General features: G+C 43.3%; 1 protein-coding gene across 21 annotated transcripts in view; it reads left to right on the forward strand.

Moving 5' to 3' along the window:
• The window catches only part of POC1A (POC1 centriolar protein A), a 74,367-nt gene that overhangs the window by 48,242 nt on the left and 3,814 nt on the right, over nt 1–22,311 (forward strand). For 17 of the 21 annotated variants that reach the window (XM_046900182.1, XM_025154574.2, XM_046900188.1 and 14 more), the window contains one exon: nt 11,579–11,719. The exons of 2 other annotated variants lie outside the window; for them this stretch is intronic. In XM_046900182.1, coding sequence (XP_046756138.1) covers nt 11,579–11,719 — 141 coding nt within the window. Of the gene's footprint in view, nt 1–6,634; nt 6,795–6,815; nt 6,879–11,578; nt 11,720–22,311 lie in introns of those variants that run through there. 2 more of the 21 variants (XM_040646411.2, XM_025154576.2) reach the window with 2 other exon arrangements.

Consider the following 22,311-nt stretch of genomic DNA (forward strand, 5'->3'; position numbering starts at 1 on the left):
TTTTCTTAATTGCTGTGAAATTCCCTCCTAGGAAGGCACAGCTGGAACTCTCTTCAACTGAATGTAAATGTGTATTTCTGTTTGCATCTCCTCCACCTTGGTCTATTTATTGTCTTAGAATTCCTCTCACAATTATTGATACCTTCAATAGGGTTATTCTTCAGGTTAAATGTGACCTGCAAATTGCTGTTTTGTTTGTTTGTTTTGTTTTGTTTTCCAATTTGCTTCTCACCTTACCTCTCTGAGGATGTTTTCCTACTCTGGGAAGCTTCAGCCTGGCATATAGTTATCTTCCTCTTGGAATAGGTAGGTAGATTATTTACTTAGATGAGCAACAATGATGAATGCTCAAGATAAGCTTCTACTGCATTCTGTGCTGCTCTACTGTCCAAGAAGAACCTGATAAGGAAGGGGTGTCTTACTACAGCTGATTGTGGGATGTTAAAGACATCTCCAATGGGGGTTGAAACTAGATGATCTTTGAGGTCCTTTTCAACCCAGGCCATTCTATGATTCTGTGATCATCCCTGCATCATTTGCAAGTGGAGATGATTACTCATAGCTGTCTAATTTTTCACTCTCCCCTTTGTTGAAGGGATTCCGCTGCCATAAGGCTATTGTAACCTGTGACCTCACGTTTTTGCAAGGAGGGGGAGGTTCAGCGGGAACAGAAGAAAAGGCTTCTTATTTTTTCACACCATTCTTTCTGATGTGGACAAAAGGATTCTCTGCTGTGGTCTGTGCCTGAAGAGGCTGTACTTGTCCTAGTTCTTCTGGGAGGTACGAAGGGACTTTCCTTAATTTAGGATGGAGTAATGAAGTATGGAAGGTGTTCAGCAGGCTGTCTTCACGCTCTTGGAGAATAATGTCACCGAAAGTCTCAGTACCAAAGAATGGTTATGCGTGGAAATGAGCTGTTATAGTAACAGAAATATAGAAAGGAGAGCTATTGGGAGGAACATTCATCACATAACCCCTCGGTTTCATTGTTGAAAAATTTGGATACAAATGAGCTCTGGATTTCAACTCTTAGCTGATCAGAGGGTAACGCTTAGTAGCAATTCCGGGTTTATTCATAGCAGGAGGCCTGAATTTACCCAAGCAGAGCTGCATTGATCTCCTGTGCTGATCTTTCATTTTCTGCATCTTAATTTGACTGTGAAGCTGCAGCAGAGCAAAACAAGTGTTTTCACTCTTCTCCATCGTTGTTCACTTCATGAGCAGATAACGGTGGCACTTCTTCCAAGTGCCAAATAACTTCCAAGTTATTCCAAGAAGCCTCTGTACGTTTATAGCCCTGCAATGTTCTTTTTTGTTGTTGCCATATATTTTTCTCAGGCTAGCGTGTTTTGCCTCTGTGTTGCTCTTTCCCCTGAAACTCTTGAGTTTACTTTTCCATTGATCTGACCTGTGAAAACAGGAGTGTGGAGGGCAAACAAATAAAAGCCCACATCTTCTCTGTTTCTGAGTTTTAACATTTTTTTACATGTTGCTTTAGACAGTTTTTCAGACTTTTTCCATCTTGTCTTGAAGAAGGGCTTGGTGAGAAGAAAAGGCAGAATACAGGTTCCCTGTATTCTTCCAACCTGGTCTTCCAAGAGGATTTGAATGGCTGCAACAACCTGCAGCAGTTTTCCCAACAGTGGCTGGGAGCAGCTGTGCTGCTCCAGCTGTTTCCTTAGTGTTCTAGTTTGACAAGATTTTCCATAGAAGTAAGATCATGTTTTATTTTTTGTTCTCTTACAGTGAATAGATTTGTTCTTTAAGACTTTTGAACAATCAGACAAGCCTCAAGGTTGACCCCCTCATCTGGGGTCAGAATAAATATTGCCCTTTTATTTCGGCACCATCTCAGGCTAATTAAGGTAAATTCACCCACTTACTTTGCTACTGTATGTGGCTTGTTTTAATGCTTGGATCATAATTCAAAGCAAAGAGATGGAGTCAAGATTTATATATTTTTCCTATCTGCTATTCTCTGTCAGCTTAGGGAGATGGATGAAGATGCCTCAAGCTTTAAAAGACTTTTTTTCATAAGATCTCAAACTCTTCTGCTGAAATCCAAACTTCCACTGAGTGAAATAGCGAGTAGGCATGTTGTGTTTTATATCCTTTCTATCTGTCTAGTAGGCGAGAGGTACGATTACGTATGTGTGTGTGTGTATGCACAGCAGTCATAGGTATGTAACCTACATAGGCATGGCAATACCTGTGCAACATACCCACATGTACTTCATTAGAAGGAGATAAATGATGCAGAAGAAGAGCACGAGCTGAAAGCTGTTGTTCACATTTTGTGAGAACACTCTGTGTAGTTTGCATTTTGCCTTGGAATCTGTTTCTTTTGGTGTGAAGGAATCTGTAGCAGGAAAATCTAAGTTGATGGATAGACATTTTGCTTCAGAGTTTAGCAGTTTTTCTTGGGAACTTTTCCCAAAAGCAATCTTAAATGGAGTCAGAGAGCAGTAGCTCAATTTGTGCTGAAAATTATTCCCTGTGATTCTCTTGTCTATGTTTCTGTTCCTGTAGTGGCATATGCAAAACAAGGAATACAGAATGTGGGGAACAGGACCCTGATCTCAGGTGTCACATAGAATGAGCTGATGGAATGACGTAGCTGTGCTTAGAACAGACCTCTGGGAATGTGTAGACAACGCACATCCTAGATGCTTTTGGCAGACTGAACAGATACTTGTTACCAGGAGTTACCTCAAAGCCCACAAAACTAGTGTTTCACTTCTTTAAAAAAAAAAAAAAAGATATATATATATATATTTATAGACTTCAAAAGTAAGTATATTGGACCAAGAGATGGAGAACTAGATGAGTGAAATGAAGAAGAAATAAAAAGGAAGGGATTGGGGATGGATTTTCCCTTCAGATGAGCCTTCTGGCAAGAAGGAGTAGGGAAAGAACCACCTCTTGGCGGGAGATGGACGAATAGCATCACTTCCAGAGACAGGGAATTTCTGTAAGCAAATACAAATGTCGGTCCAAGTGCAGACTTCTATAAACGGATAGATTGGTTTAATGTGTGTTTGAGTACTGCTATTTACTATCCCTGTTTCTTTCTTTCCTGACACCTTGACCAGCAGAGCTGGATGGTGAGATTCATAGATTTTTAATGGTATTTCTGTCACATTTAGATTAGTAGAATTGAGGCCCAAGTAAACAGTGCGCACCTCTTTTTTTTTTTTTTTCCCCCGAATCTCTCAGTTTCACCGAATCACAGAATCACAGGTGTTGGAAGGGACTCCCCGGAGATCATCGAGTCTAACCCTCCTGCAGGGTCTCTACAATAAAAAAGCAGGTTCTCTACAATAGGTTGCACAGGTCAGCATCCAGACAGGCTTTGACTGTCTCCAAAGAAGGAGACTCTACCTCCTCTCTGAGCAACCTGTTCCAGTGCTCCACCAACCTTACTCTAAAGTAAGTTCTTCCTTGTGTTAGTATGGAAGTTCCTGTGTTACAGTTTCTGCCCATTGTCCCTTGTTCTACTGCTGCACACCACTGAAAAGAGTCTGCCCCCATTGACTTGACTCCAGCACTTCAGATAAACAGTGATGAGATTTCCTCTCCGTCTTCTTTTCTCCAGGCTGATCAGCCCCAGTTCTCTCAGCCTTTCCTCATGTGAGAGATGCTCCAGGCCACCATCATTGTAGCCCTCTACTGGACTCTCTCCAGTAGTTCCTGTCTTTCTTGAACTGGGGAGGCCAGAACCGGATGCTGTATTCCAGATGTGGTCTCACCAGGGCAGAGCAGAGGGGGATAAAATCCTTTGACTTGTTGACCGTGCTCTTCTTAATGCACCCCAGGATACCGTTGGCCTTCTTGTCCACAAGGGCGCACTGCTGGCTCATGGCCAACCTGTTGTCCACCAGGATACCACAAGTCCTTCTCTGCAGAGCTCCTCTCCAGCAGGTCATCCCCTAACGTGTACTGATGCATGCAGTTATTCCTCTCCAGGTACAAGACTCTACACTTTCTCTCGTTGAAGCTCATCATGTTCCTCTCTGCCCAACTCTCCAGCCTGTCCAGATCTCGCTGAATGGCAGCACAACCTTCTGGTGTGTCAGGCACTCCTCCCAGCTTCTTATCCTCAGCAAACTTGCTGAGGGTGCTCTATCTCTTCATCCAGGTCCTTGATGAAGATGTTGAACAAATATCTTGAACCAGTACAGGGAATTTATTTCAGCGTAGATACTGAATTTAATTGCACTTAGTGAATAATGGATTTGATGCGTGCATTGCTGTTGTGGTGTAACCCAGCAGGTAGCTAAGCACCATGCTGTTGTGCACTCAGTCCCCACTCCCAGTGGGATGGGGCAGAGAATTGAGGCAAGGGAGAGGGAAAAAATGAAGCAGACCTTACAGAGTAAGATAAAAACTATTTATGAAGACGTAAAAGGAAGACAGAAATAATGGTAATGATAATTTTTTACATTGTTGTTATGTATTTATGGTGTATAAAATAATAATATAGTTGCCCTCCCCCAACTCCCCTCAGTTGTGTAGTTATCTCATGTGATACCATATGGTATGACATATCTCTTTAGCCAGTTTAGATCAGCTGTTCTGATTCCATTCCTTCCCAGTTCCTTGTGCCCCTCCATCACTCTTTTTGGCAGAGCAGTGTGAGAAGCTGAATTGCCATGGGCTCTGTGCAGCGCTGCTGAGCAACAGTTAAAACACGGGTGAGTTCCCAACATTATTTTTCTTCTAAAGCCAAAACACAGCATCATAGCACTCACCTTGAGAAAAACCAACCCTGTCTAGTCTGTGACCAGGACAATCACTTAAAAGGAATGCCATCTTCCGGGATATTTAAAAATTAATTCTTGGTAACATCATACTGCAAAAGCAAAACAGCAGACATTTTGTAAATGTTGATTTAAAGGATGGAGGTAAAGCTGAACTCCCCTATTCCTACCACTCACATGTTCTTTTCCAGCAGACAGGAGCAAAGGGAAGGAGAAAAAAAAAAACAACACAAATGTTTCCACAGGGTTTAATTATGAGAATCCTGTCTTCTAATGTAGATGTGCAATTAAGGTAGGTGCTTACCTCATCAGTGTATTTTCTTAATATCACTATTTAGAGAGCAAAGCAGCATTTTTTGAATCATCCACTGCAATTTTACTACTGATGCGCATCTATTCTGTAGTTAACCCTTGTCTCAACCTCCTCAGCAGCATTAGACTAGCTGTCTACAATGCTGTTTATAGTTTTCTTGAAAGGTTCAGCATGGGCCCGCTGTAATGAAGGTTGATTAATTTTCCCTTTCCAGCAAGTAGCTGCACTGTGCCGTCCAATAGATTGCGATAGGTAAATCACTTCAGTTTCTACCTTGTCACTGAGAGCTGTATAGTATGCTGAAACTGTTTATCCATTCTTCCTGTAATGTTCAACTGCTTCTTGCTGTACCCACAGAGCTTAATAAGCAGATGTTATAATAAGGTATTTAATGGCACATACATTTGTTCATTTATTGTGTACTTGAACTCAAACTCATATAGATGAAACCTCTGCAGCAGTTGCTGTTTCAGGTGCCTGCCTGTGGACTGCAGCTGGCACTGCACCATCCAGCTGAGTCAGATGGGAGCACAGGTTTCTATGCAGCCACAGTGTTTCACAGCAGAGACTGTCATACATTAGTTCCCATTCCAGGGCTCTTTCTATATTTTTTGCAACTTTATAGACATCTGTCTGAATTTAAATCTGTAGTGTCTGGTTCACCACAGGGTTTAGGTTTCTATAAAGATTAGGATAGTTGTGGTCTGGTCTGTGAGCGAGTTTCTTTGTCCATTTTTATGAACCATAGTGGGGCTGATTTAATGTTCTTATAACAAATTGGAAATATATACGTATATGCATTGTATGGGAACTGTTGAGTTCCTGTCCTGAACCACTGATTGAGCACCTGAGGAAAGGACCCAGTCAGCCCTGGGAGCACAGTGAAGGCAATTCAGCTGTATGACTGGAAGGGGTATGACTGGAGGGGCTGCGCCTCTCAGACCTCATCGAAGGGCTGTCTGCCCCTGAGGAGGGATCTCTGGTTGAAGGTCCTTCCTTGGTGAAGCTTTCCCCTCTGAACCTGGAATCTTCTGATCCCGGTGAGCAGTCTTCTTCCCTTCCTTTATAGCACCTTTCTCTCATTCTGGTCCTTCTGTCATCACACCTCTGTTGTAATGCCTTTCCCATTGTATTGATCTGTCCAATTGCTACATGCATGTATTTGCTATTATTATTCTTGTTAAAATGCAGGGGCAGGCCTCTTCTTGAACAATATCACACTAATGCTCACCACTGTCAAATTTGGAGGCTATCTGGACAGTGTGATAGAGATGTGGCATTGTTGCCTTAACCCAGTACCTCCAACTAGTGCCACTGCTGTATTTGATCTGTGACAGAAGCAGAGGTAGGTTCCTTGTGGAAGGTTACCTGTCATTCTGAGTACTGCAGTCCCTTTCCAATTTATTTATTTTATTATGAAAAAGAGTTTTAGCTCATTTAAATGTTTGGAAACTTTCTGAAATAAATGTCAGACTAAATTTTCTAGGTCCACTCAGTTTTTGTGATGCATAAACACCTTGGCATCTGCTCCATGATGTCCTGTTCATGCTTTCTTTCGCAGGAAAAGCTTTCATTCACTTAAAAGAAAGAGCATATTTTGGCACAGAAGGTCTGATGCTGATCCAGATGGGATGCACATGCACTGGTTTAACAAATAAAAAGGAAAGACCTGTGACTTTGAGAGGAAGCAGGCCACCTTTGTTTAACTGGTCGTAAGCCCATCCTTTACTGTTGTCCCATAGACATCCACAAGTCTGTGGGTCCCAGTGAGATGCATCCCGGAGTCCTGAGGGAATTGACGATGTAGTCACCAAGCCACTCTCAATAATATTGGAAATGCTGGTGATTCAGGTGAAGTCCCTGGTGAGTGAAAAAAAGGGCACCATCACACCCATTTTTAACTAAGGTAAAAAGGATGACTCTGGGAACTACCTACCTGTCAGTCTCACCTCTGTGCTGGTGAGTTTGTGGAGGTGTTCACTGGAGGTGTTCAAGGCCAGTTTGGGCAGAGCCCTGGGCAGCCTGGTCTAGTATTAGATACGGAGTTTGGTGGCCCTGCCTGCAGCAGAGGGGTTGGAGCTTCACGATCCTTGAGGTCCCTACCAACCCAAGTCATTCTGTGGTTGTATGATCCTTCTCTCCAAATTGGAAAGACATGGATTTGATGGGTGGACAGTTCAATGGACGAAGAAATGGCTGCAGGGTCAAGTCCAGATCCATGACTCAATGTCTGGATGGAGATCAGTGATGAGTGATGTCCCCCAGGGGTTGTGCTGGGGCCAATACTCTTTAGTAATATCTTCATCGATGACATTGATGACGGGGCTGAGTGCACCCTCAGCAAGTTTGCTGGTGACACCAAGCTCTGAGGTGCAGTCAACACACCAGAGGGAAGGGAGGCCATCCAGAGGGACCTAGACAGGCTTGAGCAGTGGGCCCAGGTGAGCCTCATGAGGTTCAACAAATCCAAACGTACGATCTTGCACCTGGGTTGAGGCAACACTCACTACCAATACAGGACTGAGCTCAGCTGTGCTGAAAAAGACCTGGGGTACTGGTGGATGGCAAGCTGGACATGAGCCAGCACTGTGCCCTCACAGCCTGGAAAGTCAACTGTATCCTGGGCTGCATCAAAAGAAGCACAACCAGCAGGGCAGGGAGCTGATCCTTCCCCTCTGCTCTGTGCTGTGAGGCCTCACTTGGAGTACAGTGTCCAGCTGGGGAGTCCTCAGTACAGGAGAGACGCAGGCCTATTGGAGTGTGCCCAGAGAAGGGCCACAAAAATGATCCATGAAATGGAACACCTCTCCTATGAGGACAGGCTGAGAGAGCTGCGGCTGTTCAGCATGGAGAAGAGAAGGCTGTGAGGTGACCTGATAGCGGCCTGTCAGTATCTAAAGGGGAGCGACAGGAAAGAAGGGGACAGACTCTTTAGCAGGGTCTGTGGTGACAGAACAAGGGGAAATGGTTTCAAGCTCAAAGAGTGTAGATTTAGGTTGGATATGAGTGAAAAGTCTTTTACAGTGAGGGTGGTGAGGTGCTGGCACAGGTTACCCAGTGATGTGGTTGATACCCCGTTCCTGGAGACTTTCAAAGCAAGGCTGGATCAGGCCCTGGGCAGCCTGATGCAGCTGTGGATGTCCCTGTGCATTGCAGGGGAGTTGGACTAGATGGTCTTCAGAGATCCCTTCCCAACTCTAAGGATTCTATGATTCTGTTCTGTGATTCTGCTATGTATGTTCTGGGCTGCATTTATTGCTTGCAACACTTTCATGTGTGACTAGCTGAGGGTTTGCAGGCATTTTCAGTGCAATTATCTTGTGCCTGTGTTGGGCAAATTCTTAACCTTTGTTGTATACTTCATGCAGCTCTCTTTGAGAGGCCTACCCAGACAGTTCTCAGATTTCAGAGTGTATTTTCATTCCATTCAAGGAGGTGGGATGAGTAAGATGTTGGAGCGAGCTGATTTCAGTTTGTCTGCCTGACTCTTTGTGAGCAGTGATTTAAAATGGTGTCTGTACAAGATCATATTTTTGGTTGATTAAATTAGTACATCAGTGAACAACACATGGCTCTTGGGCTACCTGCAGCACAAAGCAGTTTGAGTGTGACTCTTGTGACTGGGCTTTGCTGCGTGACCTGTGTTGGTCAAGGACTCTGGATTGTCTTTGGTTGCAGGGTCTGGAAGAGTGGTCAGCTCTTAAAAACAGGTAGCGGACAGCAGCAGTTCTGCTGAAGCCTACTACCTCTTTCTTCTTGTAGTCAAGTGTCTGTGTTTTCATTGCTTGTTGTTTATTTTGCTTAACTAGTGGGCTGGACATCAACCGAGTGAGCCTTTCTGTGGGCTAACATTGCCACCCAGGAGCACATGAGTAGTATGTTAGGTGGCCTTTCACTACACATGGTGATGGTGGTTGGGCTTTGTGTGTCCTGTCCCAGGGAACATATTCTGCCTGGACTTTCCTTCCCAACCAGCCTTGATAGAAAAGACAGTGAGCTGAGTCCCTGTAGACTCTCTTTACATTTTTATCTAAAAAGAAATCTAACTATGCTAAACAGTTTTGGTTTTAAAGTTACATGAAACGTTCTAAGGTATTTTTGCATCAAATGCAGAGAGATGAATGATTAAGTACAGCGCTAAAAATGCCTTCACAGCAGTGTGTGTGAGAGTAGAGATGGAAGCTACTCATAGAGACTGTTTGTCAGTCTGTCAGGATCCCTTGCTTTTTTGTCAATTTTGCAAACTTTTGTCATTTACATGAGCAGTAAGTCCCATCCACAGGATAGAACTGCACCAGGCATCAGGCCATGGAGTACCACATTTTAAGCTCTGAGATCTTGGCTTTATATCCAAATAATGGCTGTTTAGCATAAGGTAAGGAAGTTGAGTCTGCAATTGCTTAGTAATATGTTGGTTGGCTACCTTGTCTAGTTAGATAAACTCTAAACTTCTACTGGTGATAATGCAGACAATTAATGCAAATAGTGTTTATTCTAGAAGGAATATAGCATTTTGAAAGAAAAAGTTCTTTAGTAAAGATCTGTATATGTTTTAAAAACTTAATTTCTTCTGAATGAAATATTCAGACTTGCATAACTAAAACAATTGAAATTGAAATTACAAAGTAATCTTGTACACTTTATCTCATTGATAAGGGAAAACTGGTTCAAGATTTAAAAAAAAATATATCAGAGTTAAATCAAAGCTGTGGACTGTAGTGCATGTTGGATCATTTTGCTTTTGCTGAGCTTCAGTTCTACATCCTTGCTTTCTTACAACTAACAGCCATGGAGGGAACCTTTTGCTGCATGAGGAACTAAACCTTTTCCTCCTTACACTGTTAGAATAAAACAATTTGACTCCTATCATAGAATCGCAGAATTGCTCAGGTTGGGAAAGACCTTAAAGATCATCAAGTCCAACTGTGACCTAACTGTACTACCCCAGCTAACAACCCTCTGCTCAATCATGTCCCTGAGCACCACATCCAAACGGTTTTTAAACACATCCAGGGATGGTGACTCAACCACCTCCCTGGGCAGCCCATCCCAATGCTTAACAACCCTTTCTGTAAAGAAATGTTTCCTGATATCCAACCTGAACTTACCCTGGCTCAACTTGAGGCTGTTTCCCCTCGTCCTGTCACCTGTCAGCAGTGAGAAGAGACCAACCCCACTCTCGCTGAAGGCACCTTTCAGCTATTGGCAGAGAGCAATAAGGTCTCCCCTCAGCCTCCTTTTCCCCAGACTAAACAGCCCTGGTTCCTTCAGTCACTCCTCATAGGGCATATTCTCCAAGCCCTTCCCCAGCCTTGTTGCCCTTCTTTAAACCTGCTTCAGCACCTCAGTGTCCTTTTTGTGCTGAGGTGCCTGAAACTGAACACAGCACTCGAAGTGAAGCCTCACCAGTGCCGAGTACAGGGGCAGGATGACTTCCCTCATCCTGCTCCCCACACCTCTCCTGATCCAAGCCAGGATGCCATCGGCCGCCTTGGCCACCTGGGCACACCGCTGGCTCATATTCAGCCAGCTGTCCCCACCAGTACACCAAGGTCCCTTTCCGTCAGGCAGCTTTCCAGCCACTCCTCACCAAGCCTGTAGGGTTGCCTGGGGTTGTTGTGACCAAAATGCAGGACCTGACACTTGGCCTTATCGAAACTCATACAGTTAACCTTGCCGTATCAATCCAGTCTATCCAGGTCCCTCTGTAGTGCCTTTCTCCCCTCAGGCAGATCAACGCTCCCTCCCAACTTACTGTACTCCCTCATCTGCAAACTTACTGAGGGTGCACTCAATCCCCTCATCAAGATCATTAGTAAAGATGTTGAATAGAAGCAGCCCCAGTACCGAGCCCTGGGGGACACCGCTCGTGTCTGGCTGCCAACTGGATTTAACTCCATGGAGCACAACTCTGTGGGCCTGGCCATCCAGCCAGTGTTTCACCCAGCGGAGCATACGCCCGTCCAAACTGTGGGCAGCCAGCTTCTCCATGAGGATGTTGTGGGGGACAGTGTCAAAGGCTTTACTGAAGACCAGGTTGACCACATTGACAGCCTTATCTTCATCCACTTGACTTCTGTCAGGGTAGCGCATTTAATTCTATAATTTTGAGATAGCACTTTGTGTGGCTTCGTTTAGTATCTATTTACCAGCACAGTCCATGCCCATACATGAACATGCAAAGTTCTTTGATCATTCAGAACTTGAGCCTTGCAGGATTGCTGCAGTATCATTATCTAAGCTTTGCCTTTCCTGATGCAGGCTTTAAAAAGAAAATACACACACACTGCCAACAAAAGTTTTGCCACTCCAGACTGTGAAGACACATGAGTTTGCAGCAGCTTTTCTTTTTTCAACCATGGCAAGAGCAAACTCTTAAATTTCTCTTGCCCTTCTGACTATTTCCCAACATCAATTGTCCTTCAGTGTTTACTCTCCATAAAACAGAAAATCTTTTCTAGTTGTTTCTGTTGCAATAGCAGACTATATCTGTTTATTTTTCTAGCCACCAGAAATGGATTGTGGTGTTCATCTTAAGAAAACAAAATCTCAGGATACTGGTAGGAACCATGAACGGCAAGAGGAGGATGTCCATCTTGCAGATACCTTGGAACATATTATAGGACAACTGGATGTTCTGACTCAGGTATGGTGTGCTGTTTGATTTTATAATAATAATGAGAACATTTTGCAGTAGCTTCATAGAATAAATGTGGCTAGTCCAAAATCTCTGCTTTTTAGTGGTTAGTTAATGAACCTCTTTTGATCTTATCAGGGTATCTCAGTTTCCTCACATCAGAACTTCTAATTCAGGTTCTGTTCTTTCCCCAATTCTTGTACGCTGCACTGTGGCAGAGAGCTAAATAAGCCAGTTCTGGTACCTTTTGTTATTAGCCAAAGTTTGTCCAAGGTAATAACTGAAGGTGTGGCTAAAACTGCAGGTAGTAGAACTGTGTCCCAGTGAGTAACCAGCTGGTTATTTTTTCTTCCCCAGTTATACTGCATTCTGTAGGCAAACTCAGATCCTTTCCCCAGCACCCAACATTCACCTATACCATCCAATTTCTGCAATATTCTCTTCTCATCTTAAATGTCTGGGCCCTCCTGGGCCCCATCTCTCATATGAGTTTTTCACCTATAGCTTGCAAACAACTAATCCCTTGCAAAGCTTTCACATGCTGTTCTTCCCCAGAGACTCAAAGTAGGCACCAACTGTTAATGATGATCTATCACAGAATTTGTTAGCTCTATCCCTAAATTCTTCTTAAGCAGTCTTTTCTGTTTAACCAAATCATTGTTCATTATTTCTGTTAGGAAGTGTTTGTTACTAACCATTTCTTGGGGCTAAATTTCATTGTATATTTTTGAGGGATATGAGAAGTGGGGAGAAGGCATGGGATGATAAACACCACTGATCTGTAGAGCACCCCATTGTGGTAAGAAGGAAGAAACCTGTGTGGGAGTTCTTTTCTGCAAGTTTGAATGTTGTTTCTGGGGAAGAGCGAGTACTTTAACACTGTTAAAGCAACACGATTTAACACTGAATATTGAACACACTAGTTACTGGTCTGAGTTGACTCTCTTTTCTTTAGAAAAGTACATGTTGTCCAAAAAGAAGTCTAGGATGATGCACTGGAGAGCCCAACAGGTATTGAAGAATGGCTGATTTAGGGATATAAAGCATTGTAGGACTACAAATGGTGAAATAGAGTGAAAACCAAAAGCTATTGAAATTCATTTGGCAGAAATGCAAGAAAGCACTTTAGTCTTTAGATGGAGGGGAGAAACCTCTTCTGTGACATTGTTTCTGCATTTTTATGATGAAAATACAGCATAGTGTATACACAAAATATTTTTCTGTTTTTATCTCCTTAGCAAGTTTGAAATGTGATATTTATCTTTAATTACACAAATCAGATCCATAGTTCTGATGAAGTATGTGTAATATCTCCTTTTCATCTTCATAGGTACTTAGAGGAGGCAAATATTACAGTAAGCAGCATGTGTGGGGTTTAAACTAGATAAAAGCAATGCAAACATCTCTGCAAGTCATTGCATAACTGAAAAAATATAATCTAAATGTTATTTTAAACCTAGCAAAAAGAGAGTGAAATAGAGATCACTGGGGGAGGAATAAATTAGATTTTAGCATAAAATTGAAACTAGCCCTGAAATTGTAGTGTAAAAAAAAAAAAGCAAAGCAAACAAACAAAAAAGTATAAGCTGTTTGAGTAACTGTATTCAGCAACCTTTTAGCTGCAGCTTTTTTTTGCCATCTGTACAGTACTTTATTTTCCTTTGGTTGTAGTCTGTTGTTGTATTTTGTTTTAACACCACGCGTATGCACAAGTAAATGTACCAAACATGTTATTCAAATGGTTTCATAATACTTCATTTTAATTTTAACTTTGTAATATTTAGAAGTGAAACATGTCTACGCAAAACCATCAAGCTTATGCAAATGAAAATGGAAGAATCCCTTATGTTTAGAGTAGGAGAGGAGATTCATGAAGGAGGAGGAGCACAGGTGCAATTAGCAAGGCAAAGAAACAGAAGGTAACAAAAAGGAATCTGCTTGTGTAGCTGCACTTTTTTTTCTTCTCCTTATGGGCATACTATGCAGATGAGTTATAACAGAGAAGGGAGCACAGATCCGTCAAAGGCACCTTTATCATCTCTTTCAATCTTTTATCACTTGGTCAACACGAGTTAGATGTTGTCCAGGTGGACAACAAGCTAGCTGGTTGCTAGCTGAGATCTGAGTGAAGAGGAAACAGCAGCTGGTGATAATTGGCTGGTTGTCTTTCTTGGCTTTTCCTCCCAGAGCATAACAGAGCATTGCTTCCTGCACATGGCAGGCTCAAACTAATGTCGTATATTCTTGCAAAGTTTCACCAGCTTTGGAGTTGGTGACTTCTTTTTGTGAAAGGACACCACTGCATCTTCTAAAAAAAGCTTTCACAAATAAACAACAAAATGTCTTCATGAAGAAATAAGACATCACAGGCTTCATCATTTTTCTTTCGTCAAGAAAGCCTGAGACTATACCAGTAGTGTCCCAATGCTCTGTTAATAGTCATTGCTACATAATTCCTGAGTAGTGATCGCTTAAAGACAACACTAACAGCATAAGTGGGTTGATATTTTTAAGCTGTTTTCTTAGCTGAAGAGAAAGGACAGACACACCTCACCAGCACCCCAAAAATATTTCTAGAAATTTTGTATTGATATAGCTATCATGAGTTTACCAAGAATTTCTAATTTGTTGGCGGTGCAGGAGCTTGGATACATTTCTATTGTGACACCTTGAGTACCTGCTCACCTTGTGCTTATCATAGTTACCAACGCTGTATCAATATATTGTGGAGGAAACTTGAAGATGTGATAAACCATTCTGAAAAAATTATGCAAATGTAAAATTAATCTATTGAGCCTATCATTTTTGTAGCATTTGCTTAGCTATCATTTCAAGGTTTATTGTGTTAAACATTTTGTGATGTAAAAGAGGGAAGGAGAAAACATACTGGTGTTTTTTATTTGAACCTTTTCTGCTGAAAGTGGTAATAGCAAGAAATCATCTGAACACTGTCATCTCTTGGTGGCACATGGCTTTGTTCTGCTCCGCACACTTGAAGCTGCACTGTCTGCTGCTCATCCATTACCAACACCTTCACTCTCTTGCTAATAGATTTCTGGATGGAGTGTCATGCACTTGAAGATAGCAAGATTGCTTTTATTCTATTAAGAGATATCTTCCTGCCAGCCACTAAATGAAAGTAGGAACACCAAAGTAATAAGGCGTTAGTGCACAGCAAGATGCACTGGAGCAGCTTGTTTCTTCACTTGGCACTTCTCATCCAGATTTCTCTAATAAGAACTGAGGAAACTAGTGTCTACATACAACATCGAGCAGTAGCTGTTACAACTAATAGATGTACTTCCTTTTTATGTTGTGAAATTCATGCTGTGGTGTCACTGTATCAGTGCACAAGGGAAGAGCTGCTGATGTCATCTATCTCAACTTCAGTAAGACCTTTGACACAGTACCCCCACAACAGCCTTCTCTCCAAATTGGAAAGATAAGGATTTGAGGAGTGGACTGTTGAGTGAGGATTGGAAAGATAAGGATTTGAGGAGTGGATCAGTGATGAGTGATGTCCCCCAGGGGTTGTGCTGGGGCCACTACTCTTTAATAATATCTTCATCGATGACATTGATGGCGGGGCTGAGTGCACCCTCAGCAAGTTTGCTGGTGACACCAAGCTGTGGGGTGCAGTCAACACACCAGAGGGAAGGGATGCCATCCAGAGGGACCTAGACAGGCTTGAGCAGTGGGCCCAGGTGAGCCTCATGAGGTTCAACAAATCCAACTGTGAGATCCTGTGCCCGGGTTGAGGCAACCTTCACTACCAATACAAACTGGGGGATGATGGCCTTCAGTGGTTCCTTCCAACTCTAAGGTTTCCATGATTCAATGATTTTATTCTTAAGGGTTTTGACAGCATCTTTGAAATATGGTTTGATGAAACCTTTCTCTTATCCTCCTCACCAGCAAGCCATGTTTTTGTTTTAAGTAAGAAAGTGGTCTAATGTGACCTGACAGCAGCTCCATATTTTTTCTATGCATGTTTATAGGCCATATTTCACATATAAATAGAGAAGTTAGTCTTTGATTGCCTCTTTCAGGTGAGTAGCATGTGCTTGATAATCTTGCTATCTTGAAATATCACGTGAAGTTGTTTGCAATAGCTGTTGGCTTACTGAGAGGAGCCCTTCTGTAGGAAATTGGGCAATTCAAATCCAGTAACAGAATGTGAAGGATGGGAGTGATGAGCATGCATCATGTAAGCCTTGCTCCTCCCTTTCCTGTAGCTTTGTATCTTGCCAGTGTTTAAACAATTTTTTAAAATTCTCTTTACTGTTATTTCAGAGATGTGATAAGGAGGAAAGTGGTTTTTGTTTGTCTGTTTACAACTAAAGACCGATCTCAGTATCTCAGTGTGTATACAGAGGGGTGGAAATGAAGGTTAAAGGTGTTGCATTTTTGTTTTTCTTGGATAACTTGTCCTTTAAGTCATGGAGCATAAAGGTGGTTTTCAGCGAAACCAAAATGGAGTGTTTATTAAGAACAGATATTACTTGGTGTGCTTATCTAAAATGCATTTTCTGCACTTGCAGCTGAACTGCTCAGCTGGAGGAGGATTGTCTGTGAATAACCATCCTGGCTTCAGGATGTACTGCATTTGCAGTAGTTACATTACACAGTTTTTATACTCTTGCCTTCACTCCAGACACTTGCAGTTGTCTACTATGAAAAATGAGATGCTTACTAATTAGAACTAAACATGTGTGCAGTGCATGTAATACAAATGATTAATATCAAGCCTACATCTTACATTTTAGGGAAACAATCTTTAAAGTCCATGTTAGAATAAATGACCTCTCTCTTCTGAGAGGTATTAAACCTGCTGTTTTATCTACGTTCAATAAAGTAAATCCTTACGCAGTGTCAAGCAGTTAGAAGTAAAGAAATTATTTTATTGGTCACAAAAGCTGCTACCTGTGCCTTGCCCAAACGTCTTGGTTGATATGTTGCTTTTAATATCTGAAATGCCGCTGGCTATGGGAGCTCCCAGAAAGTAGGAGAAAGCAGCAAACAGGTTTTTTTGTTTTTGTTTTTGCTTTTTTCCCCAAAAGAAATGGTTTGAAATCCAAACCAGCTTAAGAAAAACAAAAACAAAAACAAAAAAACCTTTCCAATCTGAGAAGTCTGTGAAATACTAGATGAATTTTCTTTTAAAATTTTAATTAAAAGAGCTTAGAGATTACTTTTTATGACTCAAAACCACCTTTTGGAAATGTATCTCTGACCTCTTGCTCAAAATAAATGAAGCACCCTGTATCTTGCCAGTCCTCGATAAGCTATCATCTGAGTTATTCTTTTCTGAAACACATTTCTAAAATATACCTGCTACAAAATCTTAAGGGATTTTGCTTCTTTCTAAGACTGCCTGAATTTACATAAACGTCCAGTGATTCTGCTGTGTTTGCATGACTCTGTCCCGAGGCCAGGTTCTCAAAAACAGTACTTGTTTCCCTGCAGGTTCTGAGGACCTTACCCTTCCTGTAGCTGTTGGTGGGCAGGCACATGCAACACCTCCCACAGTTTTTTTTTTTTTTTTTTTTTTTTAATGAGCAGATCTTGAAGAAGGATCAATTGTTATTGCTTGATTAACTTACATTGTTTTTCAGCCATTGAGTAGCAGGAGCTGGCTGCGTTCAGCTGAGTGATTTGCATCCTTCCAGAGTTAGATGAGGTAATATGTAAAGGATGCAGTATGTCTCTGAGGCACATCATCATCCTTGTGGTTGAATCATAGAATCATAGAATCACTCAGGTTGGGAAAGACCTTAAGGATCATCAAGTCCAACTGTGACCTAACTGTACTACCCCAGCTAACAACCCTCCGCTAAATCATGTCCCTGAGCACCACATCCAGATGGTTTTTAAACACATCCAGGGATGGTGACTCAACCACCTCCCTGGGCAGCCCATCCCAATGCTTAACAACCCTTTCTGTAAAGAAGTGTTTCCTGATATCCAACCTGAACTTACCCTGGCTCAACTTGAGGCTGTTTCCCCTCATCCTGTCACCTGTCAGCAGTGAGAAGAGACCAGCCCCGCTCTGCTGCAATCACCTTTCAGCTATTGGCAGAAAGCAATAAGGTCTCCCCTCAGCCTCCTTTTCCCCAGACTAAACAGCCCCGGTTCCTTCAGTCACTCCTCATAGGGCATATTCTCCAAGCCCTTCCCCAGCCTTGTTGCCCTTCTTTAAACCTGCTTCAGCACCTCAGTGTCCTTTCTGTGCCCAAAACACTGTGCTTGAGGTGAGGCCTCGCCCATGCCGAGTACAGGGGCAGGATGACTTCCCTCGTCCTGCTCACCACACCACTCCTGATCCAAGCCAGGATGCCATCGGCCGCCTTGGCCACCTGGGCACACCGCTGGCTCATATTCAGCCACCTGTCCATCTGGACACCAAGGTCCCTTTCCAGCCACTCCTCCCCAGGCCTGTAGGGTTGCCTGGGGTTGTTGTGACCAAAATGCAGGACCTGACACTTGGCCTTATTGAAACTCATACAGTTAACCTTGCCGTATCAATCCAGTCTATCCAGGTCCCTCTGTAGCGCCTTTCTCCCCTCAGGCAGATCAACACTCCCTCCCACCTTGGCGCCCTCTGCAGTTACTGAGGGTGCGCTCAATCCCCTCATCAAGACCGTTAATAAAGATGTTGAATAGAAGCGGCCCCAGTACCGAGCCCTGGGGGACACCGCTCGTGTCTGGCTGCCAACTGGATTTAACTCCATGGAGCACAACTCTGTGGGCCTGGCCATCCAGCCAGTGTTTCACCCAGCGGAGCATACGCCCGTCCAAACTGTGGGCAGCCAGCTTCTCCACGAGAGTGCTGTGGGGTACAGTGTCAAAGGCCTTACTGAAGTCCAGGTAGACCACATCAACAGCCTTACCTTCATCCACTAAGCAGGTCACCTTGTCATAGACTGAAATCAGGTTTGTCAGACAGGATCTACCATTCGTAAACCCATGCTAACTGGGCGTGAACCCCTCATTGACCTTTAACTGGTCCATGATGGCTCCTGAGATTATCTGTTCCATAACCTTTCCTGGCACCGAGGTGAGGTCTGTAGCTACCGGGATCATCTTTCCAGCCCTTTTTGAAGATGGGCGTCACATCTGCCAGTCTCCAGTCTGCCGGGACATCCCCGGTTAGCCAGGACTGCTGTAGAATGATGGAGAGAGGCTTGTCAGCCACATCCGCCAACTCCCTCAGCACTCCAGGGTGCGATCCATCGGCCCCATGGACTTCTGAGCGTCCAGCTTTCAGAGCAGGTCCAAAATCATTTTCTTCATGGATTACTCAGGGCCTGTTCTGTTCCCCATCCCTATCTATCAGCACAAGGGGCTGTGTTCCCAGGGAGTAACAAGTCTTGCTATTGAAGATTGAGGCAAAGAAGGCATTAAGTACCTCAGCCTTATCCTGATCCTTGGTCACCAAGTTGCCTTTGGCATTTGAACAAGGGATGGAGATTCTCCCTAGCCCTCCTCTTGCTGTTGATGTATTTATAGAAATATTTATTGTTATCCTTTACATTAGTGGCCAAGCTCAGTTCTAGCTGGGCTTTGGCTTTTCTAATTTTCTCTCTGCACAGCTTCACTGCATACCTGTAATCATCATCAGTAGCTTCCCACTCTTCCAGAGACCATAAGCTTTCCTTTTGTTCTTGAGCACCAGCCAAAGGTCTCTGTTCAGCCAGTTCAGCCTCTTTGCTCATCTGCTTGTCTTCCATGACCTGGGGATGTTCAGCTCCTGCACCTTTCAAGTAACTTCCTTGAAGTATTCCCAGCCTTCTTTGGCTCCCACACTCTCCAAAACTACCTCCCAAGGGTCCCTCTCAACCATGGTCCTAAAGAGGTTAAAGTCTGCCCTCTGGAAGTCCAAGGTGGCAGTTCTGCTGACTCCCCTCTGTGGTTCAGCAGCAGTCGAGAAATCCAGCATCTCGTGATTACTTTGCCCCAGATGGCCTCCAACCTTTACATCCCCCACAAGACCTTCTCTGTTAACAAACAGCAGGATTTTGCTTCCCCTTGTTGGCTCCCCCACCAGCCGTGTCAGAAAGTTGTCTCCCACACACTCTAGGAACCTTCAGGACTGTTCCCTATCTGCTGTATTATAAATCCAGCAGATATCTGTGAAGTGGAAGTCTCCCATGGGAACAAGGGGGAGTGAGCTTGAGACCTCACCCAACTGTCTATAAAGTGTCTTGTCCACCTCTCCATCCTGGTTGCGTGGCCTGTAGCAGACTCCCACAGTAGTATCAGTCTTATAAGCCTTTGTTTTTATTCTGACCCGTAACCTTTCCACCCCTATCATCACCATCATTAATTTCCATACATTCACATTCTTTCTTAGCATAGAGGGCTACACCACCACCTTTCCTGCCTTGCCTCTTTTGAAAAGTCGGTAGCCATCCATCACAGCACTGCGTGAGTCATTCCACCACGTTTCCATGATGGCGACCATATCATAGCTTTCCGACCACACAACGGCCTCCAGCTCCTCCTGTTTATTACCCATGCTGCGTGCGTTAGTGTAAAGGCACCTGAGCTGGGCCTCCTTTGGAGTGGCAGTAGCCCTAATACCCTCATGACCATACTCCGGTGTTTCCGCAGCCACCGACTTCACACCAACCCTTGTGTTCTTCATACAAAAGGGTGAGTCGTTCTTGTCCTTCGCCAAGACACAAGACTGTGGGATCTTACTAGCACATCCCCCTCCTACAAGAACTGGGACATTACATACATGCTCATTCTAGTGACTCCAGTTACACCCCCACTCCCCTTCGTACCTACTTTAAAGCTCTATGAACAAACCTTCCCAACTCCCACCTTAAGACTCTTTTCCAGGGGTTGAGAAGACCTCTGAGTATTTTGGGGTTTCTAAAAAGTATGCTGTACAGTCATTTTCATGTGCATACCTTGATATTTTATTGTGGCTCATCTTAGTGTGCTATATTTTGTTGCTGGACTCCTTGACCTGTGGGAGCTATAAACAGTGCAGCTGTTCTCCAGAAACTTGCAGCACCCTATACAAGTACCGTTCGTTTAGCTTTGTCTGATCAACTGTCAAGACTGAATCAACAGAGAAGCATGATGAAACATTTTAGTAAGAGGTCTCTGCTTTGAAAGCCACGGTTAGAAATATAGCTTACGTGCCAGGAGTCTCTGCACCTCACAAACCTCACTGTCACAGCCTGTAGCTCATCTTCTTGCACTCTAGGATTGATTTAATACACTGGTGTCCAAACTTGTGGCTTTCCTGAGCTGCACTGAGTGAAGGGCTGATGTTTTGGTTGCTCTCTGGGTGCTGAGCTGGGCATGGAAGAGCCACTGCCGTAATGGCACAGTGTCAGGGCACACCGCGCTACAGGCTGCATGCAGCTCATGGGCTGCTGGTTGGACGTGTCTGATTTAATGCAATGGAGAGCCTTTGCTGAGTTCCAGGGCCTGTTTGGCTGCTGTAACACTGGTATTGACCGTGCTGCTTGATCTGGCAAAGTTGACAGTGCTAGAATTTTCAGGTACTTTTTGTGCTTTCTCTGTTGGTGAAAAAAGGTGAAATGAGTATTGTAAGTGATAATGCTGTTGTTGTCACTGTATCAAGCCCATTGCAGGTCCACCAAAGCTGCTTCTGTAGTCTTTCATTAAAGGAGCATAGAATTGATTCAGGCATCTGAGAAAGTGGAGTGCTGGGAGGTGGAAGGAACACATATTTAGAAAAGCTCATCCATTGTGTTTGTGGGCCTTCCCAACCTGGCTGTGCAGCAGCTATGACCTGTACTGCCTGCACTGGGGCTGAGTGTTTTGCAGTAGCTGACGGGATTTTTGCGGAATTAGTGTTTCAAAATAAGTGTGAAAATTCATGAAGTTGCATTAAATAAATATTAAATAAATAAAGACAGAATTACTAAATACAGCATTTTCATTCTGAAATAATCTGGCTGCTGTGAGATACTTGGTGCAGATAGGCTTTGTGAGTTTACCTTAGAGCTTGCATTCAAAATAAGTAGGATGATGGAGCTTATTATATGAAGCTTATTTAAAATATCTCTGGTTTAGCAGACCTTGTTTTAATTTGAAAGGACAAGGCACTATTCACAATTGATGTGAAATTCCTAAAGAAAAGTTACTAGTGTATTTGGTCTCTGACCTGAAGGCTTTGACTAGTATAAGGTAAGGCTAGTCCTGACATATGAAGAGTGCCACGTGCATCTGTTTGCTCCTTAATGCATTGATACCAGTGAAGGCTTCATGTCTTTCTGCTACCAGATATGAGATTTATTTATTTTTCCCTTGGTTAGTCTAAAGCACCAGCTTTTGCTAAGAATGCTTCAGAGATTCTGAATGTTGGTAGCAGGTTCCAGTCTTAACTAGAAACAGTGCTAGGGTATAATTTGTGCATAAAGAGGACAGCCTAGTTTTCTTTAAGTATACTTACTAATAGCAGGAGCATCCTTTGGGTTCCTCTGGATATGATGACTGAAATAGAAGGGAAGCTGACAGCAAGTCAGGGCAAAGCTTTGTTCAGTGGGTGGAAAGGGTACTTCTCACCAGACAGGTTTGTGTTTGAACTTTAATGCGACTTGCTGCTCAAGTTCTCC

Source organism: Gallus gallus, chromosome 12 (assembly GCF_016699485.2).
Source record: "Gallus gallus isolate bGalGal1 chromosome 12, bGalGal1.mat.broiler.GRCg7b, whole genome shotgun sequence".
Classification (NCBI taxonomy): domain Eukaryota; kingdom Metazoa; phylum Chordata; class Aves; order Galliformes; family Phasianidae; genus Gallus; species Gallus gallus.